This window comes from Pseudochaenichthys georgianus, chromosome 16 (assembly GCF_902827115.2).
Source record: "Pseudochaenichthys georgianus chromosome 16, fPseGeo1.2, whole genome shotgun sequence".
NCBI classification, from domain to species: domain Eukaryota; kingdom Metazoa; phylum Chordata; class Actinopteri; order Perciformes; family Channichthyidae; genus Pseudochaenichthys; species Pseudochaenichthys georgianus.
In genome coordinates this window covers 11409842-11427778 of record NC_047518.2, presented here as the reverse complement: position 1 = coordinate 11427778, position 17937 = coordinate 11409842, and the positions used below count along the sequence as shown (strand labels likewise).

General features: G+C 40.0%; 1 protein-coding gene across 3 annotated transcripts in view; it reads left to right on the top strand.

Moving 5' to 3' along the window:
• ulk4 (unc-51 like kinase 4) overlaps nucleotides 1-17937 on the top strand; it is a 109966-nt gene that overhangs the window by 13931 nt on the left and 78098 nt on the right. For all 3 annotated transcript variants that reach the window (XM_034103425.1, XM_034103424.1, XM_034103426.1), the window contains exons 18-22: nucleotides 883-990; nucleotides 4506-4589; nucleotides 14841-15002; nucleotides 15544-15729; nucleotides 17157-17284. In XM_034103425.1, the coding sequence (XP_033959316.1) occupies nucleotides 883-990; nucleotides 4506-4589; nucleotides 14841-15002; nucleotides 15544-15729; nucleotides 17157-17284 (668 nt within the window). The remainder of the gene's footprint in view (nucleotides 1-882; nucleotides 991-4505; nucleotides 4590-14840; nucleotides 15003-15543; nucleotides 15730-17156; nucleotides 17285-17937) is intronic.

Sequence of the window (17937 nt, the reverse complement as noted above, 5' to 3'; positions counted from 1 at the left end):
CATATATTTAATGTACATGTGTTTGTGTATCCATGCATTATTGTGTGTCCCTTACCCTTTATTTTGGTGCACGTGTGTATGCTTTCTATAGGTTTTCAGTGATTTTGTTGTTGCTATTACCTAGCACACATATATATATATATATATATATATATCTCCTACTTTCACCTCATTGCCAATCCTTTTCCCCTCTTTTATATTTGACCTAGATATTGTTTTGTTCTATTTCCCTTTTTTCTGTGTTGTATGCATTTCATCCTCCCTTTTCTCACTCTTCCCTCTCCTACTCCTACATGACCCGTTCTGCTTTACCCACTCTTTAGTTTTCTCTGTTTTAGTTGTACACATAACAAAAGATTCATCCCCAATATTTTAAGTAAAATTGTATATTGTTGTCAAATACTCATCATTGAATAATGATGAGTAGTTTCCTACAGTTGTTGCATGGTCAGGTCTACTTTTTTTGTTTTAAGGTCAAGTTAGCCATAGTCAAGCCTGGATATGATTTTAAGCAAATATCTTCTATCCTCAGTTGTATGTCAGTTGATCCACATTTTGTTTGAAAGAGAGAATGCTGTCTAGACAAATCCACAGGTATTCACAGGATTGCACAATTATAATGTCAGTATCATGAAGTGTTTGTATCGCAGGGCGATGCAAACATGGAAATATGCGTTCTTGGGAAAATAACACATTTTATCTTGTCAGCATCCAGTGCAAACTTAATGCAAAGATCATGCACATATCTATGAAGAGTGCACAATGTAATTATACTTTTGCAAACTGATGTTAGGAGCAAAGAATTTAGAGAGCTGCTGATTTAACTTTTTTTCTTTCAAAAATATAAGTGCTAATGAAACGATGTGTGTTCTCTGTTTCCAGGCTGTGTCCACACTGACAGACCTGTTGAGAGAGAACCTGAGGAATGATAAAATAAAGCAGTTCCTGCTGCCGCCACTCGGGGAGATCCTCTACCTCATCGCCTCTCAGGTAGGCTTCATCACAGAAGCCAGTATAGGAGACAGATATAATGCAGCTTATTGATTTAAAGGGAACACACTGTATACGTGAGAAATAGATGTACATGTGCACTTGCATGCATGCAGTCCAAGGGCAAAGATTGCAATATGTAATTCCATGGCTCATTACAACTTCCTTCTTTTCCTTTCTGTGGCTTCTGTAACAGTTATTAACACATTGTGCCAAATATTTGTATAAGTATTCCTTAGTCTTATATCAGTCTAGTTAGGGTTTTCAATATGACAGTTGGACATTAAGATGGAATCTATCCTATAATATGACAGGGGCATTACATTTCAAGGTTCTTTATTTGTCATACGAACATAGCTACAGAGTAGTTATTTATCTCAGATTCTCAGTACTTTCCATTGCTTAGACCTACACAGATAATTCAATAATAAGAACAATGCATTCAATTAATTGAAATATTCATATTTACATGTTTTGAGAAATACAATGAATGTTAATACATTACAAACTCCCACAATGGTAGGATGGTAAACTCGAGTTTCTCACACCTAGTTTGCTCTACAGAAATGTGCATACTAAAGTTAAAACAAACTAGCCAATAGCATTGGGTTTGTGTAGCTTGTACCTTCTACTTCCAGGCCATCAGGATGCCCCCAAGAAACTGCTTTTAAAATGTGAATATTGAAAATGATCTTTCTGAGTAAAGTTTCTCTTTTCCCAACTTTTAAGTAATTGTGTAGAACGACTACTTTCTTTTCGAGTTAATGAGTCAAAGTGAAGCGAGCACAATGCGGATACCAGATGCCACAAAGATCAAAACACATTTTCTTATAACTTCGGTGAGAAAGACCAATCTCCAGTGAAATGAATGAAACTGAGTGCTCTGTCATTAGGTAATGGAGTTTAAATGTACATGCTGACTAAATAGAATTATAAGTGAATTGACCCCCAGCCCTGAAAATTACAGGAGAAAGAGTGAAGGAGGCCTCGTTTGACTTCATTAGAAAAAGGTGATCCCAATTTATTTCTAGTTAACCTCAATCTAGCCAGGCGAGTTGATTAAGGGTAAGATTTTTATTTACAAGACTGACGGATAACCTTCAAAAATCGATCACCCCGCCTGATTACACTTATTACTCTCCTGAAGCCACGAGGAATCTCATCAGTGTCTGTAGAAGCTCTTGATACATTGACTTTTCTCCTCCTGCAGGAGCTTGTGTTTTCCATGGATGCGTGTGCGCTTTAATTAACTGATTCCTGTAGCCCCTCTTAGAGTTCAGGGTCAGTTGTTAATAGCAATTTAAAAAAAAAATAATAATCTCGGGCACTTGGTTATATAGTAAGAAAAGGCAAATTAAAGATATAGGATATCGAAAAGATAAACTGAAAAGGTTTTTCTTCTGTCAAATGTTTTAGCATAATGGGGCTGGTGTTGTTTGTAATGTGAGGTTTTAGGGAGGAAAGTACACTTGATTTGAACCATTGTTTTCCTTTTACATCAGAAACAAACAGCATTATTTTGCTTCAAAAACATCCAAAATGTCATGAACCATAGGCCAAAAAACAATTATGTTTTGCTCTTAGTCCCGTCCAATATGTCTGTCATACAATCATAACTTGTACAGAAAGTGGCAACTGAAGCACAAAGGAGCTCACAATATCTATTTTAAATAGATAGTAGTAGATGCTTTTACTTGGTAAGGTATATCTAAAATATAGACATCGACTCACCTCTTGATGATATGCTGCCAATAAATGCCAATGGTAGAGCTCTAAGAACAATATTTGGCTATTTATATTACTGCTATGACTTATATATATTTTATATATTAGAGTCCCTAAAATCTTTGATGTGCTTTTTTCAGTAAGAATGATTTGTTGTAGTTCTTTCTAGGTTTTCCATTTTTAAATGTTGAATTGGAACTTGGAGCTTGGAGAACGCTGAGTGCAAGCTTCTTGTGTGAAGCGATGGCAGTCATTAGAGTCTAATAGAACCTTCTTGATGTAAGGTAACCTGCTTGTCTTCTTTGGATTGAGGATTGGATTTGATGTGTTTTTCAGTCGATGATTAGCACAGCCTTTAGTGCTGTGTGGGCTTCTAATGGCTCTTAAAACCCCAGTAGTTATTGAGTCTTTTAAGAGTCCCCTGGTGTAAGGGCAGGTTGGCAGATCTGGTGGGTCTTCTGGTCAATGTCAATGATCAGCTGCAATGCTGCATTTATTCTCAAGGTTAGATCTAATGTACGTACAACCACAGAAGCATAAACTTTTATTGGACTTTGGACTAACTGCTTCAAGGTTGAAACACAAAGTTTTCGGACTATTCCCACATGGTGGGAGCAGTGTGGTGAGGTGAAAACTCTTCTTAAAATCGTGCATGACCTCAAACCACCAGACATAGTTCACTGAATAGTACATAACCACAGAAAACACCATTAATGATCAGACTGATTAATTTTCTGATGCAGCATGTTTTGATGTGAGTAATGCGGAATGGCCCTTTAGTGTCCCCAGGTAAAGTCAGCCGCTTTGCTCCTCTTTTCTACTGCAGCACCAGTCAATGACAACGATTAGCTCTGGTATAGCCTCCAGTCCTGTCTTATTCCTCAAGGTGAGTTACAGCCTAGAGCAGAGAACAGTGTGTATGCAATGTTACGGGGCATTGTTAAATGATGGTTGAAATGATCAGATTTGATCTGAAATGTAATACAGCACTGTTATGACAGTTTAGATACCGTATTTAGAAAATAAGTACATACTTCCTGGATGATCTAATGAACAAGACTCGATCCACAATAAGATCATTGACAACAATTTGAATTATTATTTGAATAATTCATTAAGCAAAACTGACACACTGTTGTGTTGAATTTGAGGATATTTTACTTTTCCGAGTTCCAATAAATTGTAAATTAAACATATTTTTGTTTAGAATTACAGGTTGGAAAAAGAAAGCAATCGCATTGGTCGTGGGGAATTTGTGATGGGCATATTTAGAGATATTGTAGACTAAGATATCAATAGATTTGTTTCTCAAAGCATTAGATGAGGCAACATTTGAAAGTGAAAATACTTTTGATTTACAGCCTTGTCCACTTATAATTAAAAAACTTCATTAGTATATTTAAATGTGTTCTCCCTGTGATGTGATTGTTTACTCAAACAAGACAAATTAAAGAAAACATTGTGTAAAATACTAAAACATAATATATTTCTAAGTAAAAAATCAATATGTTACAGAACAGAAAGCCACTGAACTTGAATGGTATTGAAAGCAGGTTCACACACAGACATGGTAATCAGGAAGTCATGGCTCCTCTTGCTCCCTTCTCCTACTTGACCCTGTCTTGCCCTTTTCCTCACTTTGCTCTACTTGCATCTCCTCCATATAATATCTCTGCCTTCCTCCCACTCCCACTCTCCTCCTCCACTGCCCCATGCCCCCCCCAATCTGTACCCCCTCCTCCTATTTCCTCTCACCCTTTCTCTCTGTCTTCTCAATGTCTCTCTATCAGGAAGAGAAGAGAGGCTCCCCAGAGGGACTGTGGTTCGTTCCCGCTGCCGCCTACACTGGCTTAATGAGGAGCCTGCGGGAAGGGGTGAGTGTCTCTGTGTATGTCTGCGTGTGTCTGTTTTTGTGTCTGTGCCTGTGTAGCTGTGACTAAGTCTCTCTCACTGTGTGTGCCTGCCAGTGTGTGTGCGAGTGTGTGGCAGGGGATCCCTGCGAACAGTAATGATGAGGCAGCTGTGGGGGCCTAAAGCGTTGTTTGCCAGCTGCAAGTCAAGGGCATGCAGAGCAGTCACACACACACACACACACACACACACACACACACACACACACACACACACACACACACACACACACACACACACACACACACATGCATGCACACACACTCTTACCTGCATCAAACACAGCCCTTTACTGCTCAGCAGCCTGACCTCAGCAGCAATTAGGACCCTCCAGATACACACATACAGTAGATGGAGCAGAAACACAAGCAGAAATATGGATAGCTCTTTCCCTGTTTCTGGCTTACCTGCTATATTTCTTTGAACTCTTCTCTATATCCTCTCCTTTTCTATATAATTATACTTTCCATTTCATATTAGTTTGTCATTATTCTATAAAATTACATATATGTCTGCAGTGATAAAACTGTGTTCTATGTTGGCATCAAGCTTTTGACAATTCTGACAATACTTCCTGCTGTCCGCCCTCTGATTGCAAAGAGGGCGGACAGCAGGAAGTTACACATGTGTATTTTACATCTTTTAATTACACTTTTCTTCAGATGTTTCCCTTCATTCTGCTTATATTTACATTTCAACGTAACCTAGTCTTATTTTGATTTGAATCCTCTGCTTCTTAACATCAACACGCTGTGCCTCCTTAATTAAATGTAAGTGCAAGAAATATTTTTAGGATTGCATAGTTTTTGTTGTGCTTGCTCTAATTTGTGTATCACATGTTAAACAGCCAAGTGATTCCATAACAAAGCTTTTGTAGTGTTCTTACATAGTGGACCAACGCAGCTGAATAAGGACAATTCTGTTGGGTGGTAAGACTGATAGATATAGTAAACAGGTGGAGGGAGAGTCGTTTTGTCTGTCACAGACAGAAGTGGTCTTCCTGTTGTGGCCCACCATAGCAGAATGAATACAGATGAAACTCTGGTCTACACAGTTGTCAGCTAGTACCTACTGTTGCTTCATTACCAGCGGGAGAGATGAACAGCAGGGGTGTGTGTGAGTGTGTGACAGGAGCAGGGAGAGGGGGAGAGGGGAGGAGAAAGGAGGTTGACTTACTTATCATTATTGAGCTGTGAGAGAAGGCTGACGGAAACACACACACACACACACACACACACACACACACACACACACACACACACACACACACACACACACACACACACACACACACACACACACACACACACACACTCAGCCTTAGAGACCAGACACTCATCCCCAGACCCAACCTGCCTTCCTCCTCTCCCTCTCTCCTTCCTGTCTCTCTTTTCCCCTCTCCCTGACTGGCTGTTGTTCCTGTTGTGTATTTGCTATTATATTACAGACCAGTCTCAATAGTCTAACTTTGTCTCCTGGGAGTTGCATTATCTGGAATTAACAAGGTGGTCACACTATACCATAGTGTATCATACGTCTATAGAGAGCCGCATATGCAAACTGTTGAGATATAACTATCATTGCTGATACAGAAATGCTATTTGTGAATCATTTTAGAAATATAGGAAAACTTGATGTCTCAGGGGGGCGACCAAACCATCCTTCATCCCAGTCAAGGTATTACTTAGCATAGGAATGGTTGCTATCATTGTTATGTTTGCCATGTTAGCGTTTAGCTTGCCAACAACAGTACCTGAGGCTCAACCGGACGATAGGAGGGAAATATAAAATAACGTTGTTTTATATCAAATGATAATATTACTTGCAATCAACAAATGTACTCGGTTGTGCCATTCTACTGCTTTCATTGTACTGCTTAAATACAAAAGATACTTGTTTAATTAACATGATGAATGATAGTGACATTTTAAGTGCAGTTTTTTACTGATACTCTTTCAACTACATAAAACTAAAATACCTGAGTGCCATATCGCAGCTTATTCCGTTTGTGTTCAACGCAAGTTGACATTGCACTTAAATGATAAAAGGCTGAAATAATGTACAACCTACCTCAAGCACTTGCCCTGCAACTATTCAATGTACTACCTATTTCACAAAGATCTACAAATCAATAACTCTGTGCAACTCACTGACATGGACAGCTGTGTTATGCAAGTTAATGCAATCTGCTTTTTGCCATCCCCTGTCCCCTGAAAATAAGCAATGCCGGTACAATGGCAGAACATCTCAACTTGAAAATGGAATTTGTGTTTTAGTGCCTAAGGTGCAACACAAATGTTTATAAAAGAATGTCTCTGGTGGAAGAACACATGATTATTCTGTGCCCCGTTACTCGTGAAACCAAACATTTCCCCGTACAATGTCTCAAGACCTGGCCAATACTGAATACATCTGATTTTGGCATTTTAGTTTTCACTGATTGTATTTGAAGACAGACAATATGACATCAAACGGCGTCTTTCAGGAGACATGGTGTTACAGTCACTGTAACTAGCTGTCAAATGTCTGTCAGCAAACCTTTTAGTTTCTGAATTCTTTGCTGTTTGGCTCATCTTCCTCGTCGTCTTCCTCTCGTGACCTGTTCTTGGAGGGCTCTGACGTCAGATCTTCCTCAGCATCGCTGTCACAGGCCCAGTTCCGGTCACTTTTGATGTCAGAAATGGCGTCAAATAGTGCCAGTGAGCAGTTGGGGGTTCGGTGCCTTGCTCTTGGGCACCTCGGCAGGGCCCAGGAGGTGAACTTTTAACTCTCCAGCTACCTATTTATTTTTGGTCCGATCGGGACCCGAACCGGCAACAATTCGGTTCCAAGGTCAAGTCCCTAGAGACTGAGCCACTGCCGCCCAAATATATACTCGTCCTACATTGGTGGAGAGAAAAAGCAGGGTCCAACCTTATTCCAAACATGAGTTGTTAATGTTAAAACATTTGAGTAATTTCTAGCTCACAACATTGTAACTGAAATGCACAATACATTTGTATTATAGCATGTTCTTAATAACAAACAGTACATCCAGGGTTGTGTGAAATAACAACATTTAGCAGTGATTGTATCAAATGTCTGCTAAACCAAACAAGGTGACAGAGCCAGTAAGAAGACGGCACACATGAGGGACTCAGGCTGTGATCCGCCTGGATAATCCTGCCATAGGTTATACAAAGTTGAACTTCTGGTCAGAAAGACTGCAGATATGGTTGCTCACCCTTGAGTATCTAACGAGAGAGAGACAGACAGAGTGGGGGAGGGATATAGACAGAGAATTAATATCATTTTTCTCAACCAGGCTGACAAATAGCCCAAGGCATAAGGCTGCCAATCCCATTGAGAACTAAGACCCCATTGTGCCCCTTTTCTGCAGCTTTTTTTTCCTGATTAAATTATAAAAAACAAAACAATGTCAGTCCAAATAAACACAATTAAGCGATATTACGGTGAACAAAAAGAAAAGACCGCTAATGTTGGAATTTGATCAAATTCACACTTAACATGTAGTCTTTTGGATCGCATTGCAATTTTAGCTCAATTTTGGAGCCCACCAATTCCTAAGGGAAACATAATATCCAGCTCTTAAGTTGCTTAATGCTTGACTGTGTTTACCATAAAATGTGTCTGCAGCGAGGTGCCAAGCCGGTTCAGCTTCTTGCTGCTATTGGAAAACCGTGAGATGCCAGATGAAATAATAATACCAATACAGTTTACAGTGCTGTGCTGAGAAGCTGCAATTGTTTGTATGTTTATAACAAATTGCAACACCTTTAACATCCAGAAGATTCATTTGATTTATTGTAAATATAGTAATATTGATTTGTTCAGCTTTAAATAATATATTTTAACTTAAGCTAACTGCTCTTTAAAGATGATTCAAATCTTGGATGGAGCCACTTGAGATTCAGGAACATTGATTTTCTCCCTTGGTTTTCCTTGACCTTGGTTTGGAAACTAAATATGTGTGAACTGCAGCAAAGTATAGTGGATTTAATTCTGGGAGCAGAGAAAAGATCACTTGAATATCATTATTTCTCAAATTGCACATGAGCATAAACTACAAATCCGATGTTTGTGCTACTCTTAGTTAAAACCTTTTTTTAAATATTATTGTCTGATTGTATAGGTGACCAGCTGTAACCTTAATATTGGTTGAAGTGGTGTCTCTCTTGTGCAGTGTGAATGAGATTGTTTGCTAATGTGCTAAATGTAAATCCAGTGCCACACTGTTCCTTACATGACAGCATTGAGATACAGCGCCAAGACCCTGTCTAATGCGCTCCAGGCGGTTTGATTTTGATGCGGTTTCTGACCCCCTGGATCACCCCAGCCCCCTCCGCTGCTGTTGAGAGTTTTCCTGATTTACAAGTAAAGCACTAGAGAGCGGGATGGAGATCATTGTAGTTGAAGTAGGGGTCGACTAGGAGGGCACAGAGCCAGAACAAGCGTGGTGGTTTAACCAGTGGAGAGGGGGAGGGTGGGGGATGGCAGGGAGTGACAGAGGGAGAGAAAAAAGGATCAGTGCAGTGGGAGAGGGAGAGGAGATGGCAGGGAGTCAGGAAGAAAAAGCATGAGAGTTGAAGTTGGAGAGGGGGAGTGGATGGCATGGAGTGAAAGGCAGGTTTCCAGGCCAGACTTGAGCTGCAGGAAATTATTTATGAGTCTGTACAAGATGATGCTTCTGCTGCCTATGATTGAACATCTCTCTGTGTGTGTGTGTGTGTGTGTGTGTGTGTGTGTGTGTGTGTGTGTGTGTGTGTGTGTGTGTGTGTGTGTGTGTGTGTGTGTGTGTGTGTGTGTGTGTGTGTGTGTGTGTGTGTGTGTGTGTGTGTGTGTGTGTGTGTGTGTGTGTGTGTGTGTGTGTGTGTGTGTGTGTGTGTGTGTGTGTGTGTGTGTGTGTGTGTGTGTGTGTGTGTGTGTGTGTGTGTGTGTGTGTGTGTGTGTGTGTGTGTGTGTGCAGCAGAAAGGATGTGTGAACAGTATTACAGTGATAGGAGTCAGGAAGCATAAATCCCCCCCCCCCCCCCCACACACACACACACACACACACACACACACACACCCTATTAATGATTTATTACTATCTTCCACAAAGGAGAGAAGAGCAGAGGGGGACCCTCGGAGACAGTCATGGGTCCTACTCTTGTGTCTCTAACATAAGATGACCATCACCCACGTTAACACGCATTCAAACAAGTGTACATTAAAGAACATAATAATGTACAGTTAGTTTTGTTAACTTTCCTCTTTTTCCTTTTTATATTAGCCTGTCCTTTTTTCCATGCCACATTATTTTCCTCTTCAGCCTTTGGTTTGTTTCTACCTGCATCTCTGTGTTCTTATCTGTTTGTTTCCTTGTCTCCTCCTCAGTCTGCTGGTTAACCTGTTTCCCATGTGCTTGTCTGTCCTTCTGTCTGTGTTCTTTGCGTTGGCCTATCTGCATCTCTACTTGTTGCTCTTTTCTGCTGTGTTGTTTAGTCCCTCCCTCTTGCTGTGCGCCCCACAGCCTGTCTGCTAGCCTGTTAATCAGACAGGCTGTCTCTCTCTTTGACTGTGGCTGTTAGGGGTGTTAGATGTTCTGTGTGAGGCTGATAGATGGTGTCTGTGTCTTTGCCATAGGGGCTCATTCAAAACCAGGTGCACTGGCTTCTAAGGGACTTTAATTACAGAGGGAAACCACATCAGACATGTGAACACGTGCACTCGTGCACACACACAAATCCTGCGTCAAAGTCACGTGATGTAGTATTTGTGATCTCTTTCTACTTTAGACTCCGAGGCCAGGTGCAAACATGTTTGGATATAAAACTAATCCACTGATGGACACTTGAAGACAAGATTTTATTGTTCCATGTCCGCCTAGCCTTTTCATCTCTCCCCAACGTTCTTTTAGCCAGGGTTTCAAAGTTTGTAAATCTCACCTGTCAGCCCTGAGCTCCAGCCCAGTTGCCAGGAGGCGAGTTAGTCCTGTTGAAACCTGATGGAGATCCCGTGTAAACTGGATACATGAGGAAGATAAACTAAAGGTTGTTCAGCAATGCCAATTTCAAATCAAGAACATCTATGATTAGCCACAGTTGTATATCTCTTTAGTCTTAACCCATGTGCCTTACTGAAAGGACATATTTGGGCTTTATTATGCATATCATGTGTTTGTGTTCACACATTATGGAAAATATTGAAGTTGTTTTGTTTTTTAAATAATTTTGGGAATTCCACCTAAGCTTCTATATAAAGTCTATAATAAAATGTATACCATAATACATTGAGACCCTTAGGAAGAAAGGTGTTCCCATTGAAAACCACTATGTTTTATTCCAGAGCAATTACAGCACATTTTCCAGGTTTCCTCCACACAAAAAATGAAAATGTATCAAAATCATTGTTGTTGCAAAAAACAACAAAAGTAGCATTATGTAAACATACTGGCACTTTGTTAGTGATGTCTGTCAAATGATTGATTGTCCGAACATGTTCTCCTTAATATCTGAATATTCATCTTAAAAACGAATGGGTGGAAAAAGACTGAATTAAATGCAACATCATCTCCTAGAATGTTTTCATTTGGTCTGTCGATTGAATACAGACTGCCGGTGAGTTGTGGTATTATGAGAACAAGGATTGTGGTCGTATGATTTAAATTGTGTTTATGAAATAACAGCTCACTCAGTATTTAGATTCAAATCTTGCAAAGAAAAAGAAATCTGCAATGACCTTGTAGCAAAGTTTTTTGGGGAAGCTGCTGCAAAAAATGTACTTTAATGTCTTTAAAGTTGACATTCTGGAGATGTGAAGTTTAAGTAGGACACTGAGTAATGAGTATAATACAATGAGTGTGTTTCTTGGATGAACTTGTTGCTCATACTGCGGGAAATTATAACGAGAATAACTCACTCTTTCCTCGGTCTCCTGCATGTCTCTCTCTGCATCATAATGATGGAGTTTCTTGCATGAGCTGGAGCTACTTGTTTCTCACTACATGTAAGGATATCTCTCTCACTGCATCGCTCTCCCTCTTTCTCCTTCCTCCAGTCTCCCCCTCTTTCTCTTTCTGTGTAGCTCCTGGCAGGCCTACAGTCTATTAAACACATAGACAGAGGGTGCTCCCCCGTGGGCTCATTAGTGAGCTGGCCCGCTTAGCCTGGGGAATCGTGGAACAGTTCATTCTGCTGGTTCCCGCAGGGGTGCCAGAGGATTCATTATGTTGTCATCCTACGTAGTCCCTTGGTGTTGAATGCACAATGTCCTTTAGTGGATAAATAAGTAGGTTATTTTAGCTCTCAGTTATCATTATGGTTCCCATGTGGATGAATAGGCTGTCTTTCATTTACATCAAATGTAAAATAAGTGTGGATCACAGCCTGACCATTGAAGCATTGTAAAAGATCAGAGCTTCATTTTCCTCCATAAGAGAATTATTTATAAAACATTCACCTTGTTTTAGACACAGGTAGGGACATTATTTTGCTTTTATTTCATAGTGAATATGTTGATGCAGATGGAATTTGAAATGGGTTGTTAAGGATAAACTCCCAAGTTTAAAACTTGACTTGACAATCAGATTGCTCTGACATGGATGTCTATAATGATGACTGAGGTGTATTATATTGTATTTATTTGTAAACAAACACTTTTCTAAACCATTCCAGCATCTTAATCACATTATCTACCTGCTACCTAGATCTTTGAGGGGGGTAATAAAACAAAACAAAAGCTATTTATTCCGTCATATTTAGCTCAATCTATGACTGTTGAAAACATACTGAGCCAACTGATTGGATAACAGAAAAGTGGATCCTCTGAAAATGTGAACCTGTTTGGGATGAATTCCGCTGCGTTTGTGTGATAAGAAAAAAACTAAAACGTTTGTATCGGCAATTTCCAAAGAGTGAGTTTGATTTAAAAAAAAGACATTGCATAATCTCAACGTGTGACAGTTGGTGCAGTTATGTGTAGAATATGCAACAATGAAATAGTGTAATAATGTCATTATCAGTCAGCTGCACCGCTTTTCAGAATTACCATGATAAATTGCCACGATGAAATTAGTGTTCAGCTGTTATTCTGAACCTTTGCCACAAAATGAGTTTTGTGAATAGACTATTGTATCTCATATCTAGGGAGAGTGATGTAACACAGTGAAACACAATAATAACCTGACAGAGGTAATCACTTCTGTTCTACTTCCTGTCTTTCTCAACAATGACTTTTCTGGAAAAACTAATTTCCTCAGCCACAGAGATTTCATTAGCCCGGCCCCATTGTCTGAACACAAACAACTATTCCCTACTCAGGCAAAGGTGTGGGCTCATACAGTACACAAACACTTGCACACTAACTCAAACACACGCAACCTCTCTTTCTCTCGTTTTTGTATCGAGGTGGTGTCGGGAGCTAATCTAATTGTCAGTTTGTGATTGCGTACGTTCTTTGTTCATTCCTGCCTTTTAGTGTGTGACATTTTTCAATATTTGTTTCAATCTGTAACTTGTAAAAATGAACTGCAAAATGTTTTGCTCACAATGGCATTTCGTTATATGCAAGAAAATCAATCCACAACCCTCTATGCTATGCTCTGCTATTGGGATGCTTTTGCACACTGTGTCACATACAAGTAGGAAAGCTAATCTTTACAAATATTAGTCAAATAGAAGACATCACCACTAGGCAGTTCTAGTCTTATGTATTTCTACTGGCCTTGTGGGTAAATGCCAGAGACTTTTCAGCACATACATGATGTTCTTTTGGTCTGCATGATACAGTTACTATGCATGGTAACTATACTAAGGAGGGTCATGACTCATCAGTGTCATTGTGTTGGTGTGAGGACTTTGGATTCGAGCTGCAAGGTTTTTGAACAGTTTGAATATTTTTAAGGCAAATGTTCTGAAGGTACATGGACAGTGCTCTTGCTGTGTTATATTATTATAGGTGTAATCAGGAATTTGTATTAACAATACCTTTCAGTGTTTCCCCTATATACAAATAGCGGTGGCGCAGCGCCGCTGCTGAAATATGCGCTCCGCTGCTAGGGGGCGCCAGCCAGGTACCCCAAAAAAAGATCTGGGGGGCGCTGCGCTGGTAGCTCTGGAATTTTTGACAGTTGGCGCTCATCCTAATTTTCGGCCTTGATGTAACAACATTCATAATTAAGTAAATGTAACACCCTTTTCACCCCGGTTACACTTTTCATTTGCCCTGTGCGATGGGCGCTGTAAGTGATGAAAGTGGGGGGTGTTGGCTTATCAGGCGCCCATATATTTCCAAGGCACTCCTTTATAATTATTAGGATAAATAAAAACAGGTTTGAAATCATTCCAATGTATACTATAGGACAGTAAACCAAAAATATCGTTTAAAGTTGGAGAGATACAAAAATATGCATAAATAAATAAATGTTAACTAGGTAAAATATTTATTTGTTATTGGCTATGGTAGGTTATTGGTTATGTTCACATACTTATTTGATTATTAAAATGTAAACCAACATATCTTTTTCATATGGGTGTTTTAGAGTTGTACCCCCTAGATCAGGTCTCTAGTAATTGTGTGCTCAAAGTGCACCAGATTGAAGCATTTTACTTTCAAATGTTAAAAAAAAAAAAATCTTCCGGGGGGGCTATACCCCCGGACCCCCCAAGAGGATGTGACGTCCATCTCCCAATTAAAACATGTTCATACAATACTGAATACATTTGAAGCCATTTTGACGTCTATTACCTATGTCAATAAGTTTCTATTTTTGTAGTGTATTTGTCTTTTGTAGAGATTTTTCATTTATTCTTTTTAGCAAATTGTCTAGAACCGGCCCTGGTACTAGGCCTCAAGAGCCTTTCTTGTGCTGGCAGACACATAGAAACAAATTGGCGGGGCACACTTCCCACGTGCACACACAAAAAAATTCCACGCGCTCCGCGCTCACATTATGCTAAACCCACGTGCCTTAGCACCGCTGCTATGACTCCATCCTAGGGGAAACACTGCCTTTACTACAGCCATCTTTATCATGTATTGTGATGAAACACTACACATTGTTAATTCATTTGGTAAGAGATACTCTGCCATTGAGAAGTGTTGAATGTGTTTGACAGCTCTAATTGACAATCCCAATAATTAAAGGATCCGTTGCTGTTAATAAAATGTACTTGTCAAAATACCTGGTTGGTCGTTGTTTATATGCTTGCACTGTGTTTGTGTCTGTCTTACAGGCTGATCCCATAGTTCATCACATGGCTGCAAAAGCCATAGAGAACATTGCCAGTGCTGTCTCTGGCTCCTCCCACCAACTGGCTACCACCGAGATAGGCTCCGCCCTGTGGTACCTGTTCACTCACTCCACCGTGGAGGCCGTCAGAGTCACTGCTATCTCTGTGAGTTCACACGCATGAAAACACACACTTATAGATTTCATCATGTATGTGTGACTGTGGAGAAAAAACATATTCACATACCTACATCTATATTTGACCTATAAGCACTAGGAAAAGGAAAAGCAGGCAAATATGCCTGATACTTGAACATCTTCTTATAGATTTTGATGTATTATAAATAATATTTCTATGTCGGGCCACTCCTGAACGACCTCAAATAATAACAATTGATGACCTTCTCATGGTAAATGACAAAACAAATGTAAGCTTTCCCCTCCACATATCTAGATTGGCTACATGTACACCTATTAACATAGCCTTCGAGCAGCATTGATATACTCTATTCATAGATTGTGAATCATATAAACGAATTTGTAAATAAAACAATAGATTTAAACACAATTTTAATTACAGAATTAGTAGGTTGTAATTTGTCACTCCATGTTATGCAATATTAAACACATACATCTTATTTTAAGGCATTACCAATTACCACAATCCATGAATGGCATACATTACCTCTGTCTTTCTTTGTCTCCAGGCTCTTTCAAGGCTAACCCGGGTGCTCCCAGCAGTCTTCTTGGCAGTGATTGACACCTGTGGCCCTGCGGCCATCTTGGAGGGCGTTGGTGGAGCAGGGGCCAGGGTCCAGCAGCACCTGCTCACTGCTATGGCCACGGCCCTGCTCACCTCACCCATCCAAACACACCGCGTCACACAGAGCACGGTGCGTATAAACACCTTTGCACACCTGAATAAGAGTGTAAGAATATACTGCAAAATGTGAAATGGAAACACATGCAGATAACTTATCAACTGGACCTGGATCAAACCTAGACACTAACAACCGTATTTGATTGATATTGCTATGGAGAGATTCTACTGGAAATGTATGTAGCAACATCACAAGTCGATTTATTTAAAGATGTTTAAGAGGAAAGTGACACAAGAGAAACAACTCACTCCGTCTTTCTCTCTTTTTTCCTCGTAGTACATGAACTATTGCTGAACTGTGCATGAACTAATTTGTGATAAATTACTTATTTATTTTTCATAATGCAGCATATCTAGTATGTATACAGTACCGTACGTAGTGCTAATCTTGGTGAGGCAGAGGGGCTAAAATTGATTTGAAGGTTTTTCACTTGGAGTCTGGCATTGGTAATTGACTCAGAACTGAATTTATTTGCATTGAGCATTTCCAATTTAACACCAGCATGCAAAGTTAGTACTTCAACTCTGCTCTAATTATACACTGATATGCATTCACCCCCCCATCGCTCCTCTCTCCTTCCCGTGGCACAAAGACAGACAGTCCAAGAGTTTGTTTACACAGAACTCTGTCTGTTAGTGTCTGTGTGTGTGTGTGTGTGTGTGTGTGTGTGTGTGTGTGTGTGTGTATGTGTGTGTGCATGCACATATGCTAATTTGCAGAGTGTGTCAGTATCTGGGCTAATTGGCTGAATGAACGAGCTGCAGCCTTCTACTTCAGCAAAGCATTATGGGTAGTGGGGAGGGACTTATCAGCTAGGCACACACTACGGGGCTTTGAAATTAATTAAGTTGGTGTGTAACCACATAAACACACATGCATGCACGTTCTCTCACACGCTCACACATGCACACAGTCAGAAGCGTATGGTGTTGGTGATAATGATAATGGTAATGAATGTTGGCCAGTCGCACATTTTCCCAACCAGTTACTGCCGCAGAGTTTATGCTGAGTGAATGGATGTCTGAAGTAGCTGTGGGCATACAAGTTTGTTTTGTGTGTATGTGTGTTGTGTGTGCGCGCATGTTGTGTGATAATGGAGTCTGAGCTGATTAGGTTTTAGCCAGTTAGTCGAAGCATTTTCAGATTTATTTTGAACACCTCAGGGAAAATGTTGCATTCTTATTTCTTTGCATACATGATTTGGAGACATTGCAGTAATATCTTATGATGTGATACCCTGAGAACATAGCGCTGTGAACAGTGTGCAAACATGTTTTCTCTTCACACTCAACCTTTGTGGATGCGATGTTCCCATGCAAACATTTTGGGTTTGTAAGCATATACACTGCATATGTACAACTTGACTTGACTGTTCAGCAGCAGAAACATACACAACCTGTCAGTTTAGCTTTATTCGTTTGTGTGTTTGTGTCTTGCAGGATTTGGTGTTGAAGGTGCTACGCTGTCTAGAGAGTCCATCCACAGTAACAAGAGCCAAAGCATTACTACTGCTACTGCTACTGATACAGGACAACACACACACGCTTCTATTCTGCTGTCAGCACAGGTAAATACTCACTAACACCCACACACATGCAGGCCTGCACATTCACTCATACATATAGACAAGGTCTCTTCCCTAATAATATGTAATTAAAATATGCTTATAGCCAGATTACATATATGTCAGTTTGTCAAACTAGAAAAATAGCTTACAATTTGTCGCTAACTGTGACCTAGTAATTAATGGTTTTATGAAATTGTATCCCTTCAATATGTCTAGTGGATATCTAAAGCTCACCTAAGAGTTAGGTGAACTGAATGAATTGTGTTTAAGCATTGTTTGCCTTTAACAAAAGTAACAGTGCTGATCATTCTTACTTTACTGTACTGTAACATGGGTATTCACACGTGTATGCTGCCTGTTTAACTGTTTTTGCATCACATAGTATATCCCCTGCACGATCATAGTGACTGACTGCACTGAGATGTTGACCAGTGAAGTGTACTCTTAGCTCTGCTCAGTCCGTCAGACCACTGGCTAATTAGGTTCTCTGGAATGTATTTGCCCATCTTCACACAAACCCTGAACTGCCAAGAAATCAAATAAATAGCATTGTTGAATTCCATTTCAGGGTGGGATTTCCCTTTCATTATTTAGTTGTTGCTTTCAGACTGTACTCTCCTCCAGCTTCACGATAGCTTAAACTAAATATGAAT